The 24,652-nt window shown below is 54.0% G+C and overlaps 1 protein-coding gene across 4 annotated transcripts in view; it reads left to right on the forward strand.

Annotated features, from left to right (window-relative positions):
- Positions 1 to 14,634, forward strand: part of SMOC1 (SPARC related modular calcium binding 1) — a 145,815-nt gene extending 131,181 nt beyond the window's left edge. For 2 of the 4 annotated variants that reach the window (XM_047795013.1, XM_047795011.1), the window contains exons 11-12: positions 8,112 to 8,356; positions 14,246 to 14,634. In XM_047795013.1, the coding sequence (XP_047650969.1) occupies positions 8,112 to 8,356; positions 14,246 to 14,262 (262 nt within the window). In that variant the 3' untranslated portion in view covers positions 14,263 to 14,634. The remainder of the gene's footprint in view (positions 1 to 8,111; positions 8,357 to 14,245) is intronic. The other 2 variants (XM_047795012.1, XM_047795015.1) reach the window with 1 other exon arrangement.
- Positions 14,635 to 24,652: the final 10,018 nt, after the last annotated feature.

A 24,652-nucleotide genomic window follows, 5' to 3' on the forward strand; every position in this document is an offset into this window, starting at 1 on the left:
TTTAAAAACCCCTCTCTTTTAGGTAAAATATAGAGTTGGGAGAACTCTATAAAAAATATTCTTTCCTAAACATGTTTTTCCTTTTAAGCTCATATGAACTTGACCATGTTTGGTTCTGATGAGAATGAAAGGCTTGAACTGCATTTGGTAATTGTGTTACCTGGAGGCTAGACTTGCAATCAAAAGACAGACAAGATGAATCAAGAAATAGTTTAGGACTCAAGGAAGTGGGGCGGGGTGGGGGGAGGGCTTCAGGGAGAAGGAGACGCAGTTTACAGGGACGGAGCTGGCCCTGGTGTCTGGTTTTCCTGAGTTTAAATCCCTCTCAGATCTCCCTAGTATATTTAGAAGAAGCAAGCCCCGACGCTGACTGGGAGCTGGCCCCACGGGGTGGGCTGGCAGCCCCACTCGCCTTCACGTTCCTCTCCCTCCCATCATTCCATTCCAGCCAGTCCGTCTCAGATCCTCACATGGGCCACGCTCTTGCCTACCCCAGGGCCTCCATGCCAGCTGCTCCTGCAGCCTCAAATGTGAGTCCCCCATCTTCCCATAGCTGGCCCCGCTGTTCCCTTCTTAGTGACCATCTGGTCTAAACGAGCAGCCCACTCACCCTCTAGCACTTCTCCTTAATTCCTTAATTCACAACCTAGTGCTTATTGCTCTCTGATTTTTTTTTTTTGGATTTTTTTTTTTTTTTGGTCTTTTCAGGGTTGCACTCATGGCATATAGAAATTCCCAGGCTAAGGGTTGAATTGGAGCTATAGCCACTGGCCTATGCCACAGCCACAGCAACTCCAGATCTGAGCCACGTCTGCAACCTACACCGCAGCTCACGGCAACACCAGATACTTAACCCACTGAGCAAGGCCAGGGATCGAACCCGAGTCCTCATGGATATTCGTCTGGTTCATTACTACTGAGCCACAACAGGAATGCCTCTTTGATATTTTATTGGCTTGTGTATTTATAGTCCATCTTACCCCACCCAATGGAAATTTAAGTTCCAGGAGAGAAGCAGCATTTTCTGCCTTCTCCCTCCTGTGTCCCTAGAACTCAGAATAATGCCTGGGACACAGTAAATGCTCAGTAAATACTGTGGGTTTTGTTTTTTGTTTTTGTTTTTGTTTGTTTGTTTGTTTGTTTTGTCTTTTGAGGGCTGCACCTGCAGCATATAAAGGTTCCCAAGCTAAGGGTCTAATTGGAGCCGTAGCCACCGGCCTACACCACAGCTCCCGGCAACGCCGGATCCTTAACCCACTGAGCAAGGGCAGGGATCAAACCTGTGTCTTCATGGTTCCTAGTCAGATTTGTTTCCACTGCGCCACAACAGGAACTCCAGTAAATACTGTTAAATGAATAAAGAGCCAGAAGGATGGGTGGATAGATGGATGGATCCCTGTAGGATACAGAGAAGGATGTCTTGATAAGCCCTCCTTATCGTGGCAAGCATCAGAGGGTCCACCAATTCTTTCAAGACTAATTATGAGGCTTGGTCTAGCTCTCAAGTGGTGCTTCTTTGTCACCAGGGCCTCACAATGCCCTGGATGGGACCAAGGGACTTGGGCACCATGTGGACAGACACTGGCCAGGCACTCCTCTATGGTGGAAGAGCAGAGGCACAGGACAGCGCAGCCGGAGCAGGGCTGGGAAAGAGAATTGGGGAATTCTGGCTTCCCGGGCTTGGGCCTTGGCTCTGAATTCAGGCAGAGTTGGGGTTGCAGGCACAAGGTCAAGGAAGCCACACTGGATCTCTCCTGCATCCCTTCAGGGTCTGGCAGCTGAAGCTGGACATCAGCTGGGGCCAGTGGGAAACAGTCCCATTTGGGGACAGTGGGAAGAAGGGACAGGGAGGATGTTTGGACAGAGCAGAAAAGAGGGGGTCTTCCCCCAAAACTGCCAACTGTCAGGCTTGGAGATATCAAACTCTTCCATCTCCACCCACCCCTGGTTCCAACTCTGTGCTGGGTCCTGGGGACACAGAGGGATGAGGGCAGGGTTCCTGGGCTAGAGGAGCTCCTGGGAGAATAGGGATGCAATTGCGGGAGTGCACTAGAAATCCAGCACGTAAGAGTGGCAGATCAGGTCCTGCAGGGACTCGGGCAGGCAGGGCAGGTGAGAGAGTCTTTCCATAGGAGGTGACATTTAAGCCCAATTGTGTGGTTGCCAAGGGGAAGGGGGAGGGAGGGGTTGGACTGGGAGTTTGGTGTTGGTAGATGCAAACTATTACATTTAGAATGGATAAGCCGTGACGTCCTGCTTTACAGCACAGGGAACTGTGTCCAGTCCCTTGTGATAGAACATGATGGAAGATAATATGAGAAGAATGTGTATATATGCATGACTGGGTCACTCTGCTGTATAGCAGAAATTGACAGACCATTGTAAATCAACTATAATGAAGATAGATATATGACATAGTAAAAAATTAAAAATAAAAATAAAATTAAGTTCCCTTTTCTCTCACGACTGGGGAAATATGCTGACCTAGATGGACCACAAGGAAAGGGCAGATCCCAGCAGAGGGGTCCTGGGGGCGTGAGGTATGAATGTGGCAGGGTCTGTGGAAGGAATATGAGATGTAAGGTTTGAGCTTGGGAGGCAGGCTGTGGACAGGCCAGAGGTGAGACTGGAGAGAGTTGGGCAGAGCCCAGATCCGGCTGAACCTTGTGACCCACACCAGAGAGGGTAGCCGGGAGCCACGTGATCAGATGGGCATTCCCTGGAAGCCAGGCGGGACTGGGGCTGGGTGGGGCAGGAAGGTCCTTGCAGCCCTCAGGGAGAAAGGTGATGGGAGCATGGACCACAGCTATGGGGGAATGGGTGATTTACTGAAGCGTAAGTAAAGAAATCAATAGGGTTTGAAGACTTATTAGATGGAGGGAGTGGAAGAGGGGGACGTCTGCTTCTTCTTCTGGCCTTCTAGCCTGATTTAGGGGAAGGCAGTGCTGCCCACATCTAAAAATAGGCAAAGTAGAATGGGGTATCCATGGAAACATCTGTGGCTAGTTCCTGGGAGGGGGCGGCCTGCAGGTATCACTAGATGATAGCTGTTCTCAATGAAGCTTTGCTGAGTGATTGAATTACGCTCTTGGCCCTTTCGGCCCCAGAGATCAGCCTTCCTGTGGCACCCATCGTCATGAATCAGTCCCAAAGGAAGAGTTCTGAGATCCTAGCCGGCAGAGTCTTCTGGAGCAGGGGAACCCTCTCCCTTCTCCTCCCTGCCCTGGAGAAAGTCAGCTTTGGGCGGAGGTGGGATGGGCTGGGCTGCGTGAGCCTCCTGGACCCTTCTGTGGTCCCGCAAGGGGAGACCGTTTTGTCTTGTGGCTTCTTCCTTCCTGCCCAGCGCGGTTACTTGTTGATGGTCTTGCAAGGAAGAGGCTGGAATGTGGCTGACTTGGCATTTCCCAGCCTTACCCTCCCGCACAGCTGCTGGGGCCTGGACCCGACTCCAGATGGGGCCCAGTGGGTCTGCTTGGCTTGGCTCATGCCTCCAGGCCATCCCACCTCACCTTGTTTAAAACTGCTTGGGACAGCAGAATTGGGCCCAAGGTCTTGGCCAGAGCCAGTTTCCTTGTGGTAAATGGGGCTGGCTCTCCAGCTATGCGTTGCAGCCAAGGCCTGGCGGGCTGAGGCTGCAGAAGCAACAAGGAGCAGGCTGCAGGAGAAGGGCGGCACCTGCCACCTCTTAATTTGGGAGAAGACTCAGTGGGGCCCGTCCAGGGAGGGACCTGGCTCTGGTGGTTTTCCTTATCCCCGGAGGCGGGAGGCAATGAGATGGCCACCCGGACAGCTCAGAGGTAGGGCTGACACCAGCATTTTACTGTGTCTCTCTACACCATATCTGAGGAACCTTGGATCCTCTACACACCCAATAAGCCCTTTCAATAGAAGTGGAATTTTACCTGTAGGGAGGCCCATAGCAAGTACCTGACATCACTGTTAACTGATCTTAAGGAACTCTCTAATGTGGGGTCCCCAGCCTCTGGCTGATGAGCAGCATGGAATTCCAGTGGTCTTATCCCAGTGGGATCTATGTGCCAGTAGAAGAGAGGGGTTGGGAGTCTAATGGCCATGTAATCTTATGAATGAGAGTCCAAGTGGCCAGTATTTTTTTTTTTCCAAAAATTAATTAAATGGAGTTCCTGTCATGGCACAGTGGTTAATGAATCCGACTAGGAACCATGAGGTTGAGGGTTCGATCCCTGGCCTTGCTCAGTGGGTTAAGGATCCGGCATTGCTGTGAGCTGTGGTGTAGGTTGCAGATGTGGCTGGGATCCTGCATTGCTGTGGCTCTGGCTTAGGCCGGCGGCTACAGCTCCGATTCGACCCCTAGCCTGGGAACCTCCATATGTCATGGGAGCGACCCAAGAAATGGCAAAAAGACCAAAAAAAAATTAATTTTTATTGAAGAGTCTTTGCAACATCGTGTTAGTATCAGGTGTACAGCAAAGTGATTTTTTTATACATCCGTGTACATCTATTTTTCTCAGATTCTTTTCCTTCATAAGTTATTACAAACTATCGAGTGTAGTTCCCTGTGCTATACAGTAGGTCCTTCTTGGTTCTCTGTTTTCCATACAGTAGTGTGTATATGTTCATCCCACACTCTTGATTTATCCCTCCCCCAGGTTGGCAGTGTTTTTCAAGGATACTTCTAGAAAATTGCAAGAGCTGGAAGGATCAGTGGGGTGCGGCTTTGAGGTCAGGGGTAAATTGTGGGCAGTCCAGCTGTGATGGACAGAACCGAGACTGCCGGAGAGGTTCCTGGAAATCCAGGGAGGCCCTTCTGCCTCACCCCATCCAGCACTCCCCTGGGAAAATCAGAGCTTCTCCTTGGTTACCAGAGGCCTCTCCTGTCTTCTTTCAGACATTCCCAGTGCTGGTTTGGCTCGCTCAGGACCCCAGATAGATCTCAGTCTGAACTGGTTCTTGCATGAAGCTCAGTATGTTTGGGACTTAAGGCTGTTGTGGAGCCAGAAACCTCATTTTCAGAGGTTTGCACCAGATGCCTTCAGTCGTTTTTTTGTTTGTTTTTTTTTTTTCATTGCTATTCTGCTCTGTTGGAAACATGAAAATTACCACCATGAAAACCCTCTCCCAGTTACTGTCTTTTGTCTCAGCCCATCTTCTTCCTGGAAGTTTCACACTTAAACATTCTTCTGGGGCCATGGCTAGAGTGTCCTTCCCTCTCAACAAGGGTTCTTAAGTACATGACCTTGGATGAGGTTTAGGGAGTCCACTAAACCCCTCAAACCTGTAGAGGTCTGAGTGCATGTGCATTTTATAAAGAGGGACTATGGCTTCATTTAGGTTCTCTGAGGGTCCTTGATCCCCCAAAACTAAGGGGGGATCCTCGCCTTCAGTGCACTTGGAGCTTGACCTGGAGAACCACTGGATTCCTAAGGAGGACCCTAGTGCTGCCCAGCTACGCACACGTAGAGCCAGGGGCCTGGAAGGCGCAGCAGGGGGATTCTGGAAGCCAAAGGAGGTGGCTGTGGTGTAGGTTGCAGATGTGGCTGGGATCCTTCCCAGCTGGGAAGGGGTGGGGGGAGGCAGGCCCCTCAAGCACCACAGGCAGCCCGCCCTCAGAGGACCCTCCTGGGGAAGCGCCCTCGGAGCCAGGGGAGTGGGCTGCTGGGTTGGGGATGTGCGGGGGTGTAGCAGTCAGAACCGCACGCTGTTCTGGGCCAGGAGGTCCTGCTGGGAGCGAGATGGGCAGGAACACGGTTCTCCAGACAAGGGAGACAGGGAAGGGCAGGGAGAAGGAGCAGAAGCCAAATGACAGTCCCTCTGGCATGAGAGGAAACTCTCAGAGGCGGCGGAGTGGAGGGAAGAGCTGGTTCTTGCCGCCGCTGCCGAGGAGCCCAGAGGGTGCGGGGAGCTCCATCAGTGAAGTCGCTGAGAACGGGACGGGGCCGGAGCCCCAGGAACCCGTGTTGCAGGCATCGAGCCTCTCCTGGCAGGGCCTCTGGGCGGGATGACCTCATCCCTTCCCGTCTCAGCGACTGAGGCTTTATTATTCCAGCCTCTAGGTAGACGTTACGCTATGCGGAGCCTAAAGGTTAAAGGAAGAGCCGCCGTCGCCGGGGGCGCTCGCGGGCCCCTCACGGGAGGGGCTGAGGGGGAAAGCCTCTGACCGCCTCCCCTGGCCGCCTAGGAAAGCCCGGGTGGGAGTAGCTGGAGCGCCTCCCCTGGGCCACCCCTGGCTCTCCTCCACCGCCTGGGTCCTCCCTCCTGCTCCTGCGAGCATCCTGACAGGAGTTTTCTGCTGCCCGCCTGGTGTATATACCCTGCAGGCTCCAGGGCGAATGTTGCAGCGAAAATCGGGGAGGCTTAAACCCACCCAAATACCATGTACGGGCAGAGACAACAGTTTGAGTCCTGCCTGTTTGAAAGCCCTTCGGAGGCTGGTGTCTATGACAGACCTAGCAGAGTCCCCAAGATCCGGAGGCAAGCGGTCCCTCACACCTTTCCCAGGTACTCCCTGTGCCACACCTGTCTGGATGAGGTCCTGCTGGCAGATCCACGCACTGTGCTCTCTTGGAATTGGTCCAGGGTCCCTGGGGGGGCCTCCCCAAGACTGGGATCCATTTAATTAGGAGTGGGCATTTAGCTGGGGTGCCTGGCTTTATTTTGGTAATGAAACTGCTTTTTCCCTAAAGGGTAAGGTCCCTTGGGGGACCGAAGGGGAGGGAGTTTCCCTGCTCATTCATAGGGGAGGGGTCAGTGATGGTCCCCTTCCTTCTGGAAGACTCAGCAGATCCCAGAGAAGAACCTCAAAGCACTGGCAAGTGCCTTGACTATTCTTCTTGCTGGGTACAGGTTCTGAATGTCCCGGCAGGCCCTGAATCCCTGGTCTAGGATCCCTGTGTGAAAGTAAGCTCCTCTGCCCGGGCTTCTGACCCGTGGTGGTCACATGGTCTGTCCCAGTGCCCTGCAGACTGAGTATTTGTATGTCTGAGCCTCCAAACCTCAGCCTTCGTCCCCCAATCATGGGAAGGGCTTTAAACACAAGGGCCTGGACCACAATGACTCAGTGCCAGGGCCTGGGAGCAGGAGCCACGGGACTCATGTGCTCTGTTCTCCTGGCCACAGACCCCAGTCACCACCCGCCCACCGGAACAGACCCAGCATTGGCCTTAAAAGTTGTAAAGATTAGCCAGCACCCTGAATCCTTTTGGGGGCAGGGGGAGATGAGAGCTGAGAAAGATGGATGGGTAGGCCTTGCGTACATTACACATGCAGGCATTGCTCTTGTCACCTCACGGTCACCACGCATGCATGGGCTGTATTAGATGTGGTCACCACTGGGCATCTCCACACCAGGAAGCTTTCGTGGCTGCCCTCATCTGGTGCTTCTCAGCAGAATCCCCTGGGGGTTCTCGTAAACATGTGGCTTCTTGGGTTCACTCCAGACTCCTGCCTTAAAACTTCTATGTGGAGAGACTGGGGCTTCGTCGGTCTGGACCTGCCTGCCGTGAACCTCTGTGTCCATCTCAATTGCCTTCTTCTCTCATTCCTGCTGCTCCCGGTACCCGACAGGGGTGGCTCAGGGGAGCTTCACACTTCACGTTGAGTTGTCACAGCCCTGTCTCACGTTTTGGGCTCTGTCTCACCAAGACAGGAACCAGTTTGAAGCCTCCTGTTTTGGAAGCCATCCCCAGACCTGGCCCAGCACTGGGTGGGTGGTGCAGGCTCTGGGCCCCCTTGCCCATGGTCACGTTCATTTTGGAGTCACGTCCATGTGTAATGGGCAGTTTGTCTGACAGCAGCACTAGGCTTGAAGAAGTACTCCTTGGAGCCCTGTGGTTTTCTCAGGTGAATGAAACCCAGCCAGTGTGTCTTGAATGCCCATCTTGTACGAGAACATTCCTGGCTCTGGGGGAGGGTGTGACAAGTTCACCGACTGGGGGACCCCTGAGAAATGAATCGTCCCATCTCGGGGCGCAAGAGGGCAAGGATGGCTTCATTCTGGCACAGTGGAGCGGGGCTGGGCGGTCCTTGGCTCGGAGGAGCCGGCAACGCAGTCACCTGCATTGTGGTGGCGCTGATGGTTCCTGCAGGACCCTGAGTGGTGTGCTCTGGGGTGGGGTTGTCTGCCCGCGGCCCAGGTTCTCGGAGCCAGACCCCAGCCACACCCTGGAGGAGCGAGTGGTGCACTGGTACTTCAGCCAGCTGGACAGCAACAGCAGCAGCGACATCAACAAGCGCGAGATGAAGCCCTTCAAGCGCTACGTGAAGAAGAAAGCCAAGCCCAAGAAATGTGCCCGGCGCTTCACCGACTACTGTGACCTGAACAAGGACAAGGTCATCTCGCTGCCCGAGCTGAAGGGCTGCCTGGGTGTCAGCAAAGAAGGTGAGTGCTCACCTGTGCTCCTGGCCCTCCAGGCCCTGCCTCTCCCAGGCCCAGGGCCCAAGGGCTCTCATAGTAGGTGACCTCCCAGGTCTGAGTTCATTCAGCTACTCACTCACTAGGAGTGTGTTATGCTTCGTGCTAGATGCCTGACACAGTCGGGGGCAGGGGTGGATGAGGCCCCTTCTTTCCCTACCGAGGAGGCAGAGCCTACGGTATTTACACACTCTGTGCTGAGTGCGATGAGGGTGTATGAGGATATGCCAGGCTGCAGTGACAAGTGGAACCACACAGGTAGTGGCTCAGTGTAGTGGGAGTTTGTTTGTCTTGCCCTTGTAATAGTTCACCACAATTCCAGATCCTGGCGTGTGTGTGTGTGTGTGTGTGTGAGAGAGAGAGAGAGAGAGAGAGAGAGGGAATGAGGTGGGGGTTGTTCCATGAGCCGTCACTTTGAGATGCAGCCGGAGAAGGACTCTGCCATCCTCACTGTGTGACATCCAAGGTCACCCTTGGGGTCACCTCCCTTCCTGGGCAGCCGGATGGCATAAAGCCTGGAGCAGTGCATGTGGGGCGGGGTTGACAGGCCAGTCTTGGAAGTGACATACATCCCCTGTCTTATTTCACTGGCTGGAACCAAGTCACTGGACCAGACCCCACAGTAGGGAGGGCTGGGGTCGTGGGAAGAGGAGCAGAGCATGGATTCTGGTGGACCCCTGACTGGCCTGTCCCAGGGGCGCAAGTACCGAGTACCGTAGGAACGTAATGGACGTGGGGCACCTCCAGTAGCTCAGGGGCAGACAACCTCCGAAAACTGCGGGAAGGGAGTGACACCTAAACCAGGGCTCAGCAAACCGTGGCCCCTGGGCCCCGTCTAGGCCACGACCTGTTTCTGTACAGCCTGTGAGAGCCAAAAGTGGTTTCTGTATCTTGAAAGAGCCATACTTTTCAAAAAAGAAGACTGTACAGCAGAGACAGGTGGGTGTTGTACGTGGCCTGCAAAGCCAAGGTACTTCCTGTCTCGCCTCAGAGGTAAGTGTGCTGCCCTGGCTTCCCGTCAAGCCCTGGGCCTTGGGTAGGAGGCGGCCGAGCAGAGAGGCCGAGGGAGGCGCCAGGGGTCTTCGTTGAGGCACATGAAGGGTGAAGCCTCAGAGGTGAGGGAGCAGAGTCTTAGAGGAGCGAAAGGCTCTCACAGTGACTGAGACCCGTGTTTGAAGACGGGAGGAGAGAGGAGGTGGCGGGAATGGAGGTGAGAGAGATTTGACTTCATGAGCGCAGCGGGAAGCTGGTGAAGGGATTTAGGCAGAGAAACCGTAGCAGCCGTTTTGCTTAAACATTGTTTTGATGCGCTGTGGGGGATGGATTGGGGAGGAGCAAGCAGAGTGCCCAGGAGGAGGCTGTGGCACTGTCCAGGGAGGAGGTGACCGAGGCCCCAGTGAGGGAGAGCACAGTGGGGGACACAGAGTGGTGAGTGGCTGTGAGCTGGGTAGAAGGTCAGGGCTTGGTGACGGTGTGGTTAGAGGGGTGAGGTTGGTTGGGGCCACTGGCGGCTGGGTCCACTCCCTGAGATGGGCACCATGGGAGGAAGAACGTAGGGGGATGGGAATGTAGGAGGATGGCATGGAGGTGTCATGATGGATGCACCCAAAGGATTAGCAGGTGTGCAATGCAGGCGAAGGGTCTGGGCTGAAGGTGTCACTCTGGATGGTGCTGACATATTTGAAATGGCAGCTTTGGAAAAGGTGAGATTGCCTCGCTGGAGACATAAGGCCTTTTCCTTGTTCTAACCCTCGCTTGATGGTGTGAACTGAAAAGGTGGCTTGGGAAGTGGCTGCATTACCTCCAGGTACCCAGTCTCAGGACCTGCCCTCTCCATCACTGGGTTCTGGCCCTGGTTCTAGGACATGTGACCCTGGGCGAGTGACCTCATGGCTCTGGGCACTTCTGTCTGATGATGAAGCCTCTCTTTGTTCCTGCTACACTGAGTCCCCAGGACATAGTACAGTGTCATGGGTCCACCCTGCCTCAGCCACAGACTAGCTCTTTCACCCAAGTACAAACTACACAGCCCGCCTGGGTTTCAGTTTCTCCTGTTGGCTGGAAAAACCGTAGTAACTACCCCATAAAGCTGTCGTATTGGTTCAACGGGACAGTGAGTCAAAGCAGTTCTCATAGCGCCTGAGACATTGGCGGAGCTCAGTGGAAGTTCAGTATTGCTGCTCTCAGAAGCACTCATCACACTGCATTGTAATGCTCTCTCCTGATTCTTCCCTGAAGCTGTGGACCCTGTTTTCTCAATTCCTAAGCTCAGGCAGCCCCAGTCCTCAGGTGGCAGTGCATTAAGTCCTTGTCAAGTGACGAAGGAATGGGAGAGGGGGTTGTCCCATGTGATGATGTTACCCTTTGATGCACTTGGACTTGGTGCCCATTTCTCAGAGCCCAGGCAGAGGGCGGGTATTGGAAAGAGATGACCCAGTGTTGGTGTGGACCAGGCTCGCCCAAGAGCACTTCTGGCTCCATGGTTGGAATCACAGAGCCATGTGGTGACTCTGCCCTCTGTCCGCTTCCCGTGCTGGTAGTTCAGGTCAGCACAGCACACAGGAGCCAAGGGAGGCTGAGTGTGGTGACCTCGGGTCCATGGAGCTCAAGAAGCTCCCTAGCTGTGCTCTGAAGCTTTGCCAAGCACCGAAGGAAGCATCCAGCTCTGTCACTTACTAGCCCTGTAATGTTAGTAAGCTACCTGATGTCTCTGAGCCTCAGTTTCCTCATCTGCAAAATGGAGCTGGTAGTATTTGCCTCACAGATTTGGTGTGACGATTTCACAAGTTGGTGCCTATGAAGAACTTGACCTGGTTCCTGGTTCGTGGTGAAGGCACATGAGAAATTTGGAGGCTGGCTGCCGGCAGCTCCCCTGGGTCTCTGCTCTGGGGAGCAGCAGAAAAGCCACTTGAGTGGATGGTGCAAAGGGAATGGAGAGACGTCAGTCATCTGGTGTCATGTGGTGCCCTCTGGTGGGCTGAGAGGGGCTTGCATCCCAAGTGGGGGGTGGAAGTCAGCTGGGGGGTGGAAGTCAGCTGAGGGGTGGACCCGGAGTTTGGGGGTGAATATAGCCTTGGACGAGGAACCAGATTTTTGGAAATGCCTTGTGAACACAGGGGATTTTGTTTGTTTTTTTTGCTTTTTACCCACCAGACTCCACACTAGGGAGCCAAGTTCTCTGCATAGCATTCTGAGGACCAGGCCTCTTTCTAAACTGGTCCTTGCCAGCTTATAGAACAGCATCATCCGGATTAGCCACCATGCTGTGAGGCAGGCAGGATGCAGACATGTTCCTCCATTAAAAAAAAAAAAAAAAAAAGAAGGGCAGCTGTCCCTTGAATGGTCCAGAGATGGCACCTGCCCCTGTTCAGGCCTTTTCTCTCCCGCCTTCCTTAGTGGTTAAAAGCGTGGTTCTGGAAGCAGGCAGCCAGGTCTGAGTTTGTTTCACTATGTAAAAGCTATGGCATCGCCAAACCTCAGTTTCATCCTCATCAAATGAGGATAATTTTTTTTTTTCCTGTATCTGTGGCACGTGGAAGTTCCTGAGCCAGGGATCGAACCCGAGTCACAGCAGTGACCCAAGCCACTGGAGTGACAACACTGGATCCTTAAGTTGCTCTGCCACACGAGAACTCCAAAATGGGGATAATCTGATCATTTTATTAGAAGCACATAAAATTGCTCTGAGGATGAAGCGATATGACTTGGTAAAGGGATTCGCGAGATAAGGCTTCGACGTGAGAGCTGGTTACTGCTGGCTGGACATGTTCTCCCTTGAGTCTCAGCCTGGTGGGCAGGACTATTGGAGGTTCCTCTGTATGTGCGGAACTTTCCACTCACCCCTAGAGAAGCAGCTGCTGGCTGGAGCAGGCAAAAGTGGGATGCAGAGCCTGGCACCCTGGCTCTGTCACGTCCCACCTGTCTGCCTTGGGCCTGTTACTCTATCTTTCAAGTTTGTTTTCTTGTCTGTGAAATTGGATATACCTGTGCCCCACCCGCTCCCGTGTTCTATCTTTTCTTCTTGGATCTTAAGAAGTGTTAGCCTTACCGGGGGGCGGATGAGCTGAGCGTGGCGGTGGATTCTCACAGCACTTCCGCAAACCTCAGAGCCTTTTCTCTAGGAATTCAGTTGCTCCTCGAGGCAATCCTATGAGAGGCAGAGCAGAAGCAGTGCAGCTGTGGCCCAAATTCCTGTTCCAGAGTCTGAGCCAGAGGGGTTAAGAGGTGTTCACAGAGTCCACAGCCTCCAGGGGCCATGCGGAGCTGGCCCAGTTGTTGTGTGCTGGGCTCCCAGCTCCGTGCTCCTCCCTTAGGAGACCTGGGCCCTGCAGAACCTCCCAAACCCATCAGAACCCCATGGGGTAGAGTGGGTGTTAGCAGAACAGGCCTTGGACCTTGGTTAAGCTACTCAACTGCTCTGAGCCTCGGTTTCCAGATTTAAGTGAAGGGGCCAGGCCAGATGATTGCTGAGATTCCTTCCATCCGACATCCTGGCACTTGGAGAGACAAAACCCAAGAAAGTTATGCAAATGACCATCAGCAACAAAGCCCTTCTCAGCTCAAAAGGGGCAGGCGGCCTTAGGGAAAAGGGACTTAGTTTAAAGGTGTTGAGAGTTCCCGTTGTGGCTCAGTGGGTTAAGAACCCTACATAGTATCCACGCAGATCCGGGTTTGATCCCTGGCCTTGCTCAGTGGGTTAAGGATCCAGCGTTGCCTCAAGCTGCAGCATAGATTCCAGACATGGCTCAGATCTAGCGTTGCTATGGCTGTGGCGTAGGCCGGCAGCTGCAGCTCCAATTCGAACCCTAGCCCAGGAACTTCTATATGCCTCAGATGTGGCCTTAAAAAGAAAAGAAAAAAAAAAAAGTGTTGGCCAGCAGTGGGCTCACCCAAGCAGAACAGGAGGCATTGCTACACTACCTCTGGCTCTTCCCCAAGCTCCCTCTTTGTCCTGGGGTTAAAAGGGGACAGGAGCCCTGGCTTCAAAGAAGCCCTACCAGTTCTCCGGGTCAGGGGCACTCGAGAATCTGATATTCCTGTTTGTTGCAGGTGGTAGTTTTGGCATCTTCCCTCAGGGAAAAGGAACAGCCACAAACCCATTCAGCGAGTTGCCTTTTTTCTGGGGTCCCTTTGATGGACCCCTGAATGCAACTTTGGGAGTGCAGTGGGAGTGTTGGGATTGGCCAAGTTACTGAGGCTCCCATGTTCTTTTTTTTTTTGGCCAAGGACACAAGAGAAAGTTGAGTCAGCACAACAAGGACCATCCCCAACTATAAACAGGCACCTACCACTTCCGCCCCAGTCCCGGGTGGAAAGGCTGGCATCTGGGTGGGATGGTTGGTACAGAGTGCACAGCGCCTCCTGTGCTTAGTAGGCAGAGCCTCATTCTCCCAAATGCCAAACTTGCTGCCGTTGCCTTTGTGATGCCTCATGGTGGCAGAGGGTGGGCTGGTAAAACATGGGCTTTTCTGCAAGTTCAGGCTACCTGTGTCTAACAGTAGGTGGGAGAGGCTGCTCAGGTGAGGAAATTGACATGTGGACTTGGATTTCTCAGAAACTCTTTTTGGATTTTTAGGCCTGCACCTGTAGCATATGGAGGTTCCCAGGCTAGAGGTTGACTATTGACTCAGAGCTGTAGCTGCCAGCCACAGCTACAGCCACAGCAGTGCTAGATCCGAGCCGCGTCTTCGTACACCACAGCTCACGGCAACGCCAGATCCTTAACCCACTGATGGAGGCCAGGGATGGAACCCGCATCCTCATGGGTACTAGTCGGGTTTGTTACTACTGAGCCATGACGGGAACCCCCCTCACAAACTCAACTCTTAACTTCTTGCTTACACCTCCCCTTCCCAGTAGGACGCCTCGTCTAAGGCGCAGAAAACCAAAGGGCAGGCGGAGACCCGGGAGGCAGGATGGCGCATCGGACACCTAACCTTCAACGTTGCCCACGGCCCAGCCACACCCCCACGTAACCTAAGTGGTGCCCACCGTGTTTGCACTTTTAATAACTCTTCCTCGTGTGTTCTCTTTTGGGTTTCATTTTTCAACACCAGTATCTAACACCACAGTGGGAAAAGGAAAGGGAAGAAAGACTGTGCTCTCTTTTATTGTTAAGTTTTTGGATCTGCTACTGACAACTTTTAGGGGATTTTTTTTGGGGGGAGGGAGGGTCTTGTTGGGACTAAGACAGAGATTTATATACTGTATATAAATATATATGTAAATTGTATAGTTCTTTTGTACAGGCGTTGGCATTGCTGTCTGTTTTCTCCCCCTCTCTGGGGCGTCGGGGCGCTGGATACACAGCCTGGTTCGCTGGAACCCAGGACTCCATCCCCGGCGCGCTTGGATTCCCTTTGCAGACGGACCCCTGTCCTTAGAGCACAGACTCCATCGGTTCTTTTCTGGTGGGAGGAGGGTGCCGCCTCCAGCCGCAGCTGTGGGAGCTGGCAAGCCACTTGCTGGTTGACCTACCCGAGGAGGTTGGGTGAGGGACAGATGTGAGCAGCCCCTGGAGGGAGGGCCGTGGCCGGCACAGGCACCCATGCCCAGGAATCCCCACATCCAGCCCCCCCGAGTGGCCCAGGCTGGGTGACTGCCCAGGGTCCTGGTCTGCTGAGCCGGTTGTCCTCGAAGGATCTGTGTTAGGCTTGAAACATTTCCACCCATGGTTAGCAGCTAGTCCATGTGAAGCACGAGCGGGGAGGCAAAGAGGAGACAGCCGCCCAGCGGGGGCTTTTATTTAGTAGCTGTGTAGTAGCGGAGCAGCCGGGGGAGAGGACGGAAGACCTGCGCTTCTCACGGCCTGCGCTTCTCACGGCCTGCACACCTCCAAATGAGGCTTCCCGAGACAGCGTCCAGGTTTTCTTCTTTTTCTTTGTAGGGCCGCACCTGCAGCATATGGAGGTTCCCAGGCCAGGGGTCGAATCGGAGCTGCAGCTGCCAGCCTACACCACAGCCACAGCCACACAGGATCCAATCTGTGTCGGTGACCTACACCACAGCTCACGAAAACACCAGATCCTTAACCCACTGAGCGAGACCAGGGGTCTAACCAGCAACCTCATGGATCCTAGGGCTTGTTAACCACTGTGCCACGACGGGAACTCCTGAGACCAGGCTTTTCTTCCACTCTCCTTCCTCTGTCCTCTGCTGTCCTCTGGCCCTTGGAAGCCTGAGGGAGGATTGAGTCAGTCACCTTGTTGGTAACTCAGCCTTTAAAAAAAACCCAATACTGAGGCTTTTCCTCTTCCCTTAAATGCTTTTAAAGGCATCCAGGCTTGAGGCCAATACCAGAACAAAACTCATCTTGGGCCTCCCTCTTCTGCCTCCCCTAGAAGTGCCTGAATAAGAACGCAGCTGTGGGGAAATGCTGGCCTTGCTTCCCATTGGTGTTTTCCTGGGATTCCTATGTGGGCTGCCCAGCCTTTGGGTCAGACGCCACCTCCCTCTGCCCATCCCACAGCCATCAGCCAGAGAGCAACAAGGGACACTTAGCGCCCCTTCCCGTGGACAGCCTTAGTGGCAGCAGGGGGGACAGGTAGCCTGGGACTGGTGCTTCTATGGATTGTTGTCGGAAATCTGGCCGCATCCCGTATCCCATCCCAGGATTCCATCCTTTGGCGGAAGAAGGCGCTTGCTATCCCTGTGAAAGTCCTAGGGGTTATTCAGGGTGACTGGAGGCCCCATCCCTACGTGGTAAGGTGGACAGGGTGCCCTTGTCTGTTAGCTGGGACCAGAAAGCTGGGCCTGCTGGGGCGGGATGGACCGTCCAGGAGACTCCGGCCCCGAGAAAGCACCTCGCTGTAGCAAGACAGAATCTCCCCCGGGCATCTTCTCTCTCACACATGCCTGTGAGGCCGGGTTGTGTGGTTTTCCTTTGTGAGGAGGGAGGGAGACTATTTGTAGCTTCTTTTATAAAAAATAAAAACGAGTAAACCTTGGTGACTGTTGCTTCTTTCTTTGGGTGGCGTCCTTGGATGGGACGGTTTCACTCCCTTCAAAGGGGAGCTGCTTGGGCGCCTGGGGGTCCTCCACGCTGACCTGGGGTGGGCCAAGGTGCTAGACCAGAGTGGAACCCAGGAGGACCCATGAGGTGGCACCAGGCTTTCCTATGAGGACATCCACCCCCTGAGCCCTCACTGGTGTCGGCGCCCTCTTTGTCATGCTCCCTCTTTCCTGCCCCCAGCGTAGCTGCCCCCACAAACCATCACTGGAAGGTGGTGGATGTCGCCGGCAGTGCTTTGTGGGCAAGGCTGAGGGTTGCCCCTTCCATAGCTTCAGGCTGGTGGGGGTGGGCACAGTGGCTGGGATTCGATCCCAAGACCCTGGGCTGGGAAGGCAGCTGTGGACAGGGAGCAGGCCCCCAGTGGGGCTCACGCCATCTCTGCCCCAGTTCTGTGGGGCACATATCAGATCAAGGCTGCTGGTCTGGTTCACATTGTGGAGGGCTTTGGTGTGGGGGCTGCAGCAGAGATGAGCCTCTAGACTATTCCCTGTTATGGGCATCTTTGCCGCCCCCCCCCCCCCATATGCAGCTGTCCCTAGATATGGCTTCCTTACGAGCCTCTGAGAGCCTCCTTTTGCCACCCTTGTCCCCTTGTCCGTGGCAGGTGAACAGAGACAATCTCCTTGAAAAATTCTTCCTGGAGTTCCCGTCGTGGCTCAGTGGTTAACGAATCCGACTAGGAACCATGAGGTTGCAGGTTTGATCCCTGGCCTTGCTCAGTGGGTTAAGGATCCAGCATTGCTGTGAGCTGTGGTGTAGGTCTCAGACACAGCTCAGATCCCACGTTGCTGTGGCTCTGACGTAGGCCGGTGGCTATAGCTCCGATTAGACCCCTAGCCTGGGAACGCTATATGCCGAGGGAGCGGCCCTCAATAGGCAAAAAAATTCTTCCCAACCCTTCCTCCAGTGCTGACACTGTGCTGCTGTGTCCACAGGCCCTGAAATCCTTACTCACCCAGCTTGGTGTGACAGGCATCTTTATCCCTGTGTCACAGGTGTGGGCGCAGCCCCGGAAGTTCAGTGGCATCCAACTGGGAAAGGCAGCGCGGGGGATCACCCTCAGAGCTTCTGCTCCAGGCCCAGAGCTCTGCCCACTCCCCAGCTGCCTTCCTGGAGGGGCTAGAATGGCAGCCTTCTCCCTCCTTAACCCCAGGTGGTTGCATTCAGCTGTGAGTGCATTTGTTTCTCTGCGTGGTTTAGGTTCTTATTAAAAGCCACCGATGGAGTTCCCTTGTGGTGCAGTAGGTTAAGGACCCAGCATGGTCACTGCAGTGGCTTGGGTCATGCAGGTTCCGTCCCTGGCCCAGGAACCTCCACGTGCCATGGGCATGCCCCATCCCCCAAAGCCACTAATTTGCAGAGGCCTATCACGGGCTTCAGGGACTTGGGGAAGAGAAATAGGGGAGGAATTTGCTCTTGCAGGACCTTGTTGGAGACTTGGGGTTGACCTAGCTTCCAGCAGAGAGACCCAGATTGGGAAAGGGGCAGAGCCAGCCTGCAGCTCCGTTCGGCCCTCCTCTACTTCCTCCAAAGACAGGAGGCCCATTCCCAGTAACAGTCAAGGAAAATTGAACAGTAGATCGAAAAGTTTCTTCCTTCAGCAAAAGGCACCTGAGCCATGCTTAATCTCTGTGGGGAGGGGACAACTGCGGATGCCGTCAGTCTGGATGTCACGAGATGCTCCTGGGCCCAGGCATCTTTTCAGGGCCCCTCAAATGCCATCAGAGGAGGGGCTTCCAGGCTGGTACGCATCCGTGGTTCCCCAGGGGATTTGGGTGGGCTAGGAAGCTGGCAGCGCCAGACCTCCTGTAGAAAAACCCAGACAGAGCCCGGTTGGTCATCTGCCATTTACTTCCAAGTTCTTGAGTGACTCAAAAGGCCATAGATGTGCCCACTGAGGAGGCTGATCTTCTGCTCTGTGACATTGGGCATTCCCCCCTCCCCCCTCGGACAAGTAAAACCTGACCTTTTTCCTGCGGGATGACCAAGTCAAGCCCTTATCCCTAAGACCCGGATCACTTCTCCCCCTCGTGTGACTTTCATGAGTCAGTATGGAGGAGGCTCATGACCTTGGTTATAGGTCTGCCAACGAATGCCTGTGCTAGGTGTGCGACACCGGGGTCTTTTGTCATTTCTTGTCAAATCTGGCCCATCCCTTCCGCTCTTCTGTGTCATCCCAGCCGGTACCTCAGCAGCATAGCCTCCGCCCTTCCCCAGTCTGCACTGCTCCCCTCCTTCCTGACTTGCTCTATGACAATCCTGTTGCCTGGGGTCTTCCTAGCCAAGCTCTGGCTGTAGCTGACCACCCACGAACCTGTACATGGCACAGCCGACCAGGGAAGCCCTGATCATCCACATGCTTGGCGGTGGAGGGACGTTGACTGCTTGGATGTGGTGTCATCACTGGATAATGGGTACATCACTGAATTACTCATAAGAACCAGGAGAGACCAAGTTAAGATGCAGTAAAATACCCCCGCCCCCTGCCCCAGTGGCTTAAATCCTCACTCCTGCAACAAACCCATTCTGTGTCAGCAGGGGGCGCTTCTCTTCCTCAGGGTCCCGGATAGAAGAGAAGGCTCCATCCTCCAGAATTGTGGAGGCCAAAAAAAAAAAAAAAAAAAAAAGAACATGATAAATGGCACCCTGGTTCTGAAAGCTTCCGTCTGGAGTGACACGACACATTGCTCACATCTCAATGACTAAAGCAAAGTCCCACCCATGGTCCCACCTACCTCCAAGGCAGCTGATAGGGGCCAGAAGTAGAATTAGAAATATTTGGTGAACAACTCTGGTGACTATCACAATGGAGATTATCTTTGTGTTTTCTATATTAATTTAAAAAATTGTTGGAGTTCCCGTCGTGGCGCAGTGGTTAACGAATCCGACTAGGAACTATGAGGTTGCGGGTTCGATCCCTGGCCTTGTTCAGTGGGTTAAGGATCTGGTGTTGCCGTGAGCTGTGGTGTAGGTTGCAGACGCGGCTCAGATCCTGCGTTGCTGTGGCTCTCGCATAGGCCGACGGCTTCAACTCCGATTCGACCCCTAGCCTGGCAATCTCCGTGTGCCACAGAAGCAGCCCTAGAAATGGCAAAAAGACAAAGGAAAAAAAAAAAAAGAAAGTTGCAATTTTTACATTGTCTAAGAATAAAAAGACTTGCTTTTCACACTCTACGCAGTGCATTTTCTGCCCATCACTTCTGCCAGATCTATCACACTTGTGGGAATTGCTGGTCTCCTTGGTAAAGCAGAGGGCCAATGCACCTGCCCCCTGTGAGCTCCCAGCTCTCCCACCCCCACCCCCACCGGGAAGCTAAACTTCAGGGAACTGAGGCCCTCCCTGGAGCAACTGGCCATGTCCCTGTTGTTGGAGAACTTGAGTTGCGGAGGGGGGCAGGGGGAGCAGCTGATACTGGGTGAAAACGGTTGGCCAAGGAATGGCAGCGTCCTGGGGGTACAAATAGGAAACTTGCCCCTCTCCAATGACTGCTTTCGACGGTGCTCCGCTGCATCTTCCTGCCTTCCTGCATCTTCCTTCCATCCCTCACGACAGCTTGGGCAGTTCCCATAACTTCCTGCTTGCTTCAGTTTTATATATATATAAAATATATATATATTTGTCTTTTTGCTATTTCTTGGGCCGCTCCCGAGGCATAGGGAGGTTCCCAGGCTAGGGGTCTAATCGGAGCCGTAGCCACCAGCCTACACCAGAGCCACAGCAACGCGGGATCCGAGCCGCGTCTGCGACCTACACCACAGCTCACGGCAACGCCAGATCCTTAACCCACTGAGCAAGGGCAGGGACCGAACCCGCAACTTCATGGTTCCTAGTCGGATTTGTCAACCACTGCGCCACGATGGGAACTCCTGCTTCAGTTATTTACAAGCTCGGTTCCATCCGATTACAGAGCTCCAGTCTCCAGCCTGACTTGGATCCTCGTCCCCTCCCTGCCCTGGCACAGTCCTGAGCTTGGAGGAGAGCAGGCGGGGCTACGGTTAGACCGGGAGACAGCTCTCCCGCTTTATCCTGCCCTGACGCAGCTCTCCTGTGACGACGACGACACGGGAGGAGGGAAAGGAAAACCTTGGGGGGTCTCTTCACAGACAGCAATTGCAGCCTTTCTCCCTTCCATGTGGCAGCTTCTCAGATCAGCTGCTTGGCCTCTGGGTGGCGGGGGCCCCAAGTCGGGTGTGGGAGGGGCCCCCCACTTCCCCGGGCCTTTATGTGGGATGCCCAGCTCAGTCTCGACCTCTTCCATGCTTCCCCAAACCAATATACCCCACGTCCACTTTGTTCCGAGGCCCCTGTCTTGGTTTTGGTACTGAATTATGGCTCACTTCGGGGGTATCCATTCAGCCCTAGGACACACACATGCATCCTTGCTGCACCTGCTGCTTGGGGTGCAGGCTGATGTTCCAGCCTCCTCTCTCCCTCTCTGCTCTGCATCTCTCTGCTTTCTCCTTCCCTGGCTTCACAGCAAGCCTGCTGCTTCACAGACAGCCAGTTGGGGCCTGCAGCCAGCCTAGATCCCCAGAAAGAATTCTCTCAGAGCCTCCCTGCCATTTCAGCTTCAAGGGGGAGGAGAAGCAACCCGGCGATCCTTGTCTGTCTCCTTCTGCTGCCTCCCCAACCTTCTTTTATAGACTGCGATCGGGCAGGCTGGTTACAGAGCTCTTTCCTGTATCGTGCTATCTTTGCGGTAGTTGCAGCGGGGGGTGGGGGGCGGGGTGGTATCAGGCCCTGACTGTTGTTCTTTATGGTGTGGGATATTTAGCTTCTCTTTTTTCTTCATTTTGGGCCCTAATCGTCAATTCTGGGAAAGCAGAAAATGTCACCCCCCTCAAAGTCCTCTTATGGGGGGTTTAGTGGCCGATGCCGGGGAAAAAGATCCTAGAAAGAATCTCCAAGTAGCTCCGTGCCCAAGCCCAGGATCCTCCAGGCTCCCACCACTTCAGAGCCATGATGGGCGTGCTGCCCTGGACAACTCTGTCCTCGGGGCATAGGATCCAGAACCAGGTAGGACCCCCCCCCCGAGGACCCACTCAGCTCCACCCCACCAATGGGCCTCTGTGCTGTGTAAACACATCTCCTGAAGTCCCATGAGTGGCCCCTTTCTGTTACCCTTTAACCCCTGCCCCTCAAAGGCTGGCCTGGGGGAAGGTTGTGGAGCTTTTGAAGGAGAGCCCTTTAGAGATGTGCTCTGTAGCTGCAAAGGGAAACTCCAGGCTTTTCAGTCCCCCGTCCTCCCCACCGCCCTGCGTTTAGAATTTCTCTCCTACAGGCATCCCTCCTCCCTGATTAAAAACATAAACCCTGCTTTCTGGGGGGTCCCCCTGGAGGCCCAGCTAGAGCCGTGCTGGCCTGAGCTGGCTCCAGCGTGTTTCCTCTGACCCCCTTGAACCTAGGTCCCTTCCAGATCCTTGATGGGGTGTGGAAAGGCTGGCGGAGACCAGGACCCAGCAGAGACCAGAGGAGGTCTGGCTTGAGGCAGGAGGGCCAGGAAGGCTTTGCAGTGCTCTCCTGGGGGAAGGCGGTGGGGAGAGGGCAGGAGATCATGAGGGCGACCCTGGGCAGCAGCAGGAGCCCAGCTGAGGCGAGAGGTAGGGGTCTGCATGGACCAGCCACCTGGTGGTGCCAGTTTCCCAGCGTCCTGGACATAGAGTCAGCCCAGCTTTTTCATTGGGGTTCAGCCATTGATCTACTTTGGCTTCAGGTAACCCCTGCACCTTCCACAGGCTGGATCCTTTCTGTCTGGGCTCGGCTCTGCTGCACACAGCGAGACAGGTCCTGCAGGGAAGGAGGTGTGCGTGTTTCAGGGGACGGGGAGGGGTACACAGAGAGGGAAGCCCTGCTAAGGGTCAGGCGCAGGAGGAGGGGCTGGTACGGAGGCGGAGATGCGGTGAAGGCGCCTTTAGGAAGTGGAACAGATCTGAGAAAGCCGCCAAGGCGGAGGGGCTCTGCATTATGGAGCTGTGATGACAGTAAAGGGAGAAAGAAAAAAAAGGAGGCAATGGATCTGCTTTTCTTTTTTTCTCTTTTTTGTATTATCTAAGGCTGCACCTGTGGCATATGGAGGTTCCCAGGCTAGGGGTAGAATCAGAGCTGCAGCTACCGGCAATACCAGATCTGAGGCATGTCTGTGACCTATACCACAGCTCATGGCAACGCGGGATCCTTAACCCACTGAGCGAGGCCAAGGATCCAGCCCGCAACCTCGTGGTTCCTAGTCCGATTCGTTAACCACTGAGCCATGATGGGAACTCCGGAAGGAATGGATCTGCTTTACAGAGGGAATGAGACCCACACAGGGCGAGGGGTAAAGAGACGTGCGGGAAGGAGAGAAGAGAGGCAAGAAGGAATCTGGAGTGGCCGAGGGAGCGCTGAGGAAGGGTCAGGGCTGCTGAAAAGTGACCACAGGCTGAGGTCAGGGGAAAAACCATGGCGGGGGAGGGGCAGGTGGGAAGGGACCGTGGTGGGGGAGGGGGGAAGAATCGGAGTTGGGAGGAATGAGACACCTCAATCTGGAAAAACAAACTAGAAATAGGCCGAGGTGTCTCTGCTAGGCTGCTGGGGTTTGAGGTTTTCACGTTGGTCACCAGCAAGGGCTGCAGGGCAGCAGCATGCGGATTATTTTAACTTCAGAAAGAACTCAGGGGACAATGATGACGGCCCTGGAAATCTGCTAGAGAGATTGTTCCAGTCCACACTCCAGCCCAGGTCTCTGCTGAGTCCAGGCTCCTGGACACTGCCACCTGGGTGTCCCACAAGCCCGGAAAACTCAACACACCTACGCCAGGACACACCATCTCCACCCACCTCTCCTCAATGCTGCGCACACCAGCCAGCCACTCTCCCAAGCCTGGGATCCCAGAGCCCTCCTTGCCCTCCTCTTCCGATGTCCTCCTCTCCCTGTCCGTCCAGTGGGTCCCCTTGTCCTGTGAATTGCCGTTTCTAATTCTCTCTCCTCCAGGCCCCTCCCCTCACCCCATCTGCTTCCTTAAATGGTCCACGGTTGTAAATGGCCTCTGGTCTCCCCTCCATCCCCTGTCCGCCTCGACCATCCTCCACGATGCAGACAGCTCAGACTGAACCCCAAAAAAAGGCAGATCAGATCATGTTACGTCCTGCTTGAAGGCCCTCAGTGGGGAGACACTGCCTTGTCCCCGTCCCACCCCCGTCCGCATTCATATGTTGAAGCCCTGACGTCCAGTGTGACTAGATTCTGAGATGAGCCCTTTAAAGAGGTAGTTAAGGTTCGATGAGGTCGTAAGGGTGAGACCCTGATCCAGTAGGACTGGTGTTCTTAGAAGAAGAGGAAGAAATACCACTGATCTCTCTGTGCACAGAGAAAAGGTCCTGACAGCACTTGATCAGGAATTCTAGCTTCCAGAACTGTGAGAAAATAAGTCTGTGTTATTTTGTTATGACAGTCTAAGCAGGCTAATACCATAGCTTTGGGGATAAATACAGGTGCCTTAGTTTAGCCCACAGAGCGAAACCTCTTGATCTGGTCTTGACCTTCGACCACTCCTCCCATTCCCACTTTTCTGAAAAATATGCCCATCTCATGACTGTGATATTGACACCTGTACATCCAGTTAAGCCCTGCTGCTTGGACAGTCAGTGCATGCCTCAGTCACGTGTGCCCCACGCTGTGCAAGGCCTTCACTGCTCCTGCTTCCTCCCGAGACCACAAGAAGATCAATAAATAACATAAATAATGACAAATCTTCTAGGCAGAGTGATGCAGAGGTTACATCAGTTATATATTTTAATCCCCTAAACTCTGGAGTAGACAATAGTATCTTAATTATGTAATAGTGAAGAATGCAAGACTCCAGCACCTTAGGTGACACAGTCAAGGTCATTGCCAGTGATAGGAGAACAGGACTCAAACCCAGGTCTCTACAAATAAGCCACTCTCTGCTCTCCATTGCTTCTCCATCCAGTGTCACCCCACTCCCTGGGGTGTGTGTCTTCCTCATACAGCTAAGTGTGCCTGGTCCTTCAAAACTTGGCTCACCCAGTCTGCCTTTCAGTACTTCCTCCTGAATGCTCCCCAACTGTCCTGATCTTACACCCGCCATAGCTCGGAGCTTTCAGGAGGAATATGGTAAAAAATGGAGTCTCTATTTTAGGATCTTTTCTTTCTTCCTTCCTTTTTTTTTTTTTTTTGTCTTTTTTGGTCTTTTTAGGGCCACACCTGCGGCATATGGAGCTTCCCAGGCTAGGGGTGGAATTGGAGCTGTAA

This window comes from Phacochoerus africanus, chromosome 9 (genome assembly GCF_016906955.1).
Source record: "Phacochoerus africanus isolate WHEZ1 chromosome 9, ROS_Pafr_v1, whole genome shotgun sequence".
NCBI classification, from domain to species: Eukaryota; Metazoa; Chordata; class Mammalia; order Artiodactyla; family Suidae; genus Phacochoerus; species Phacochoerus africanus.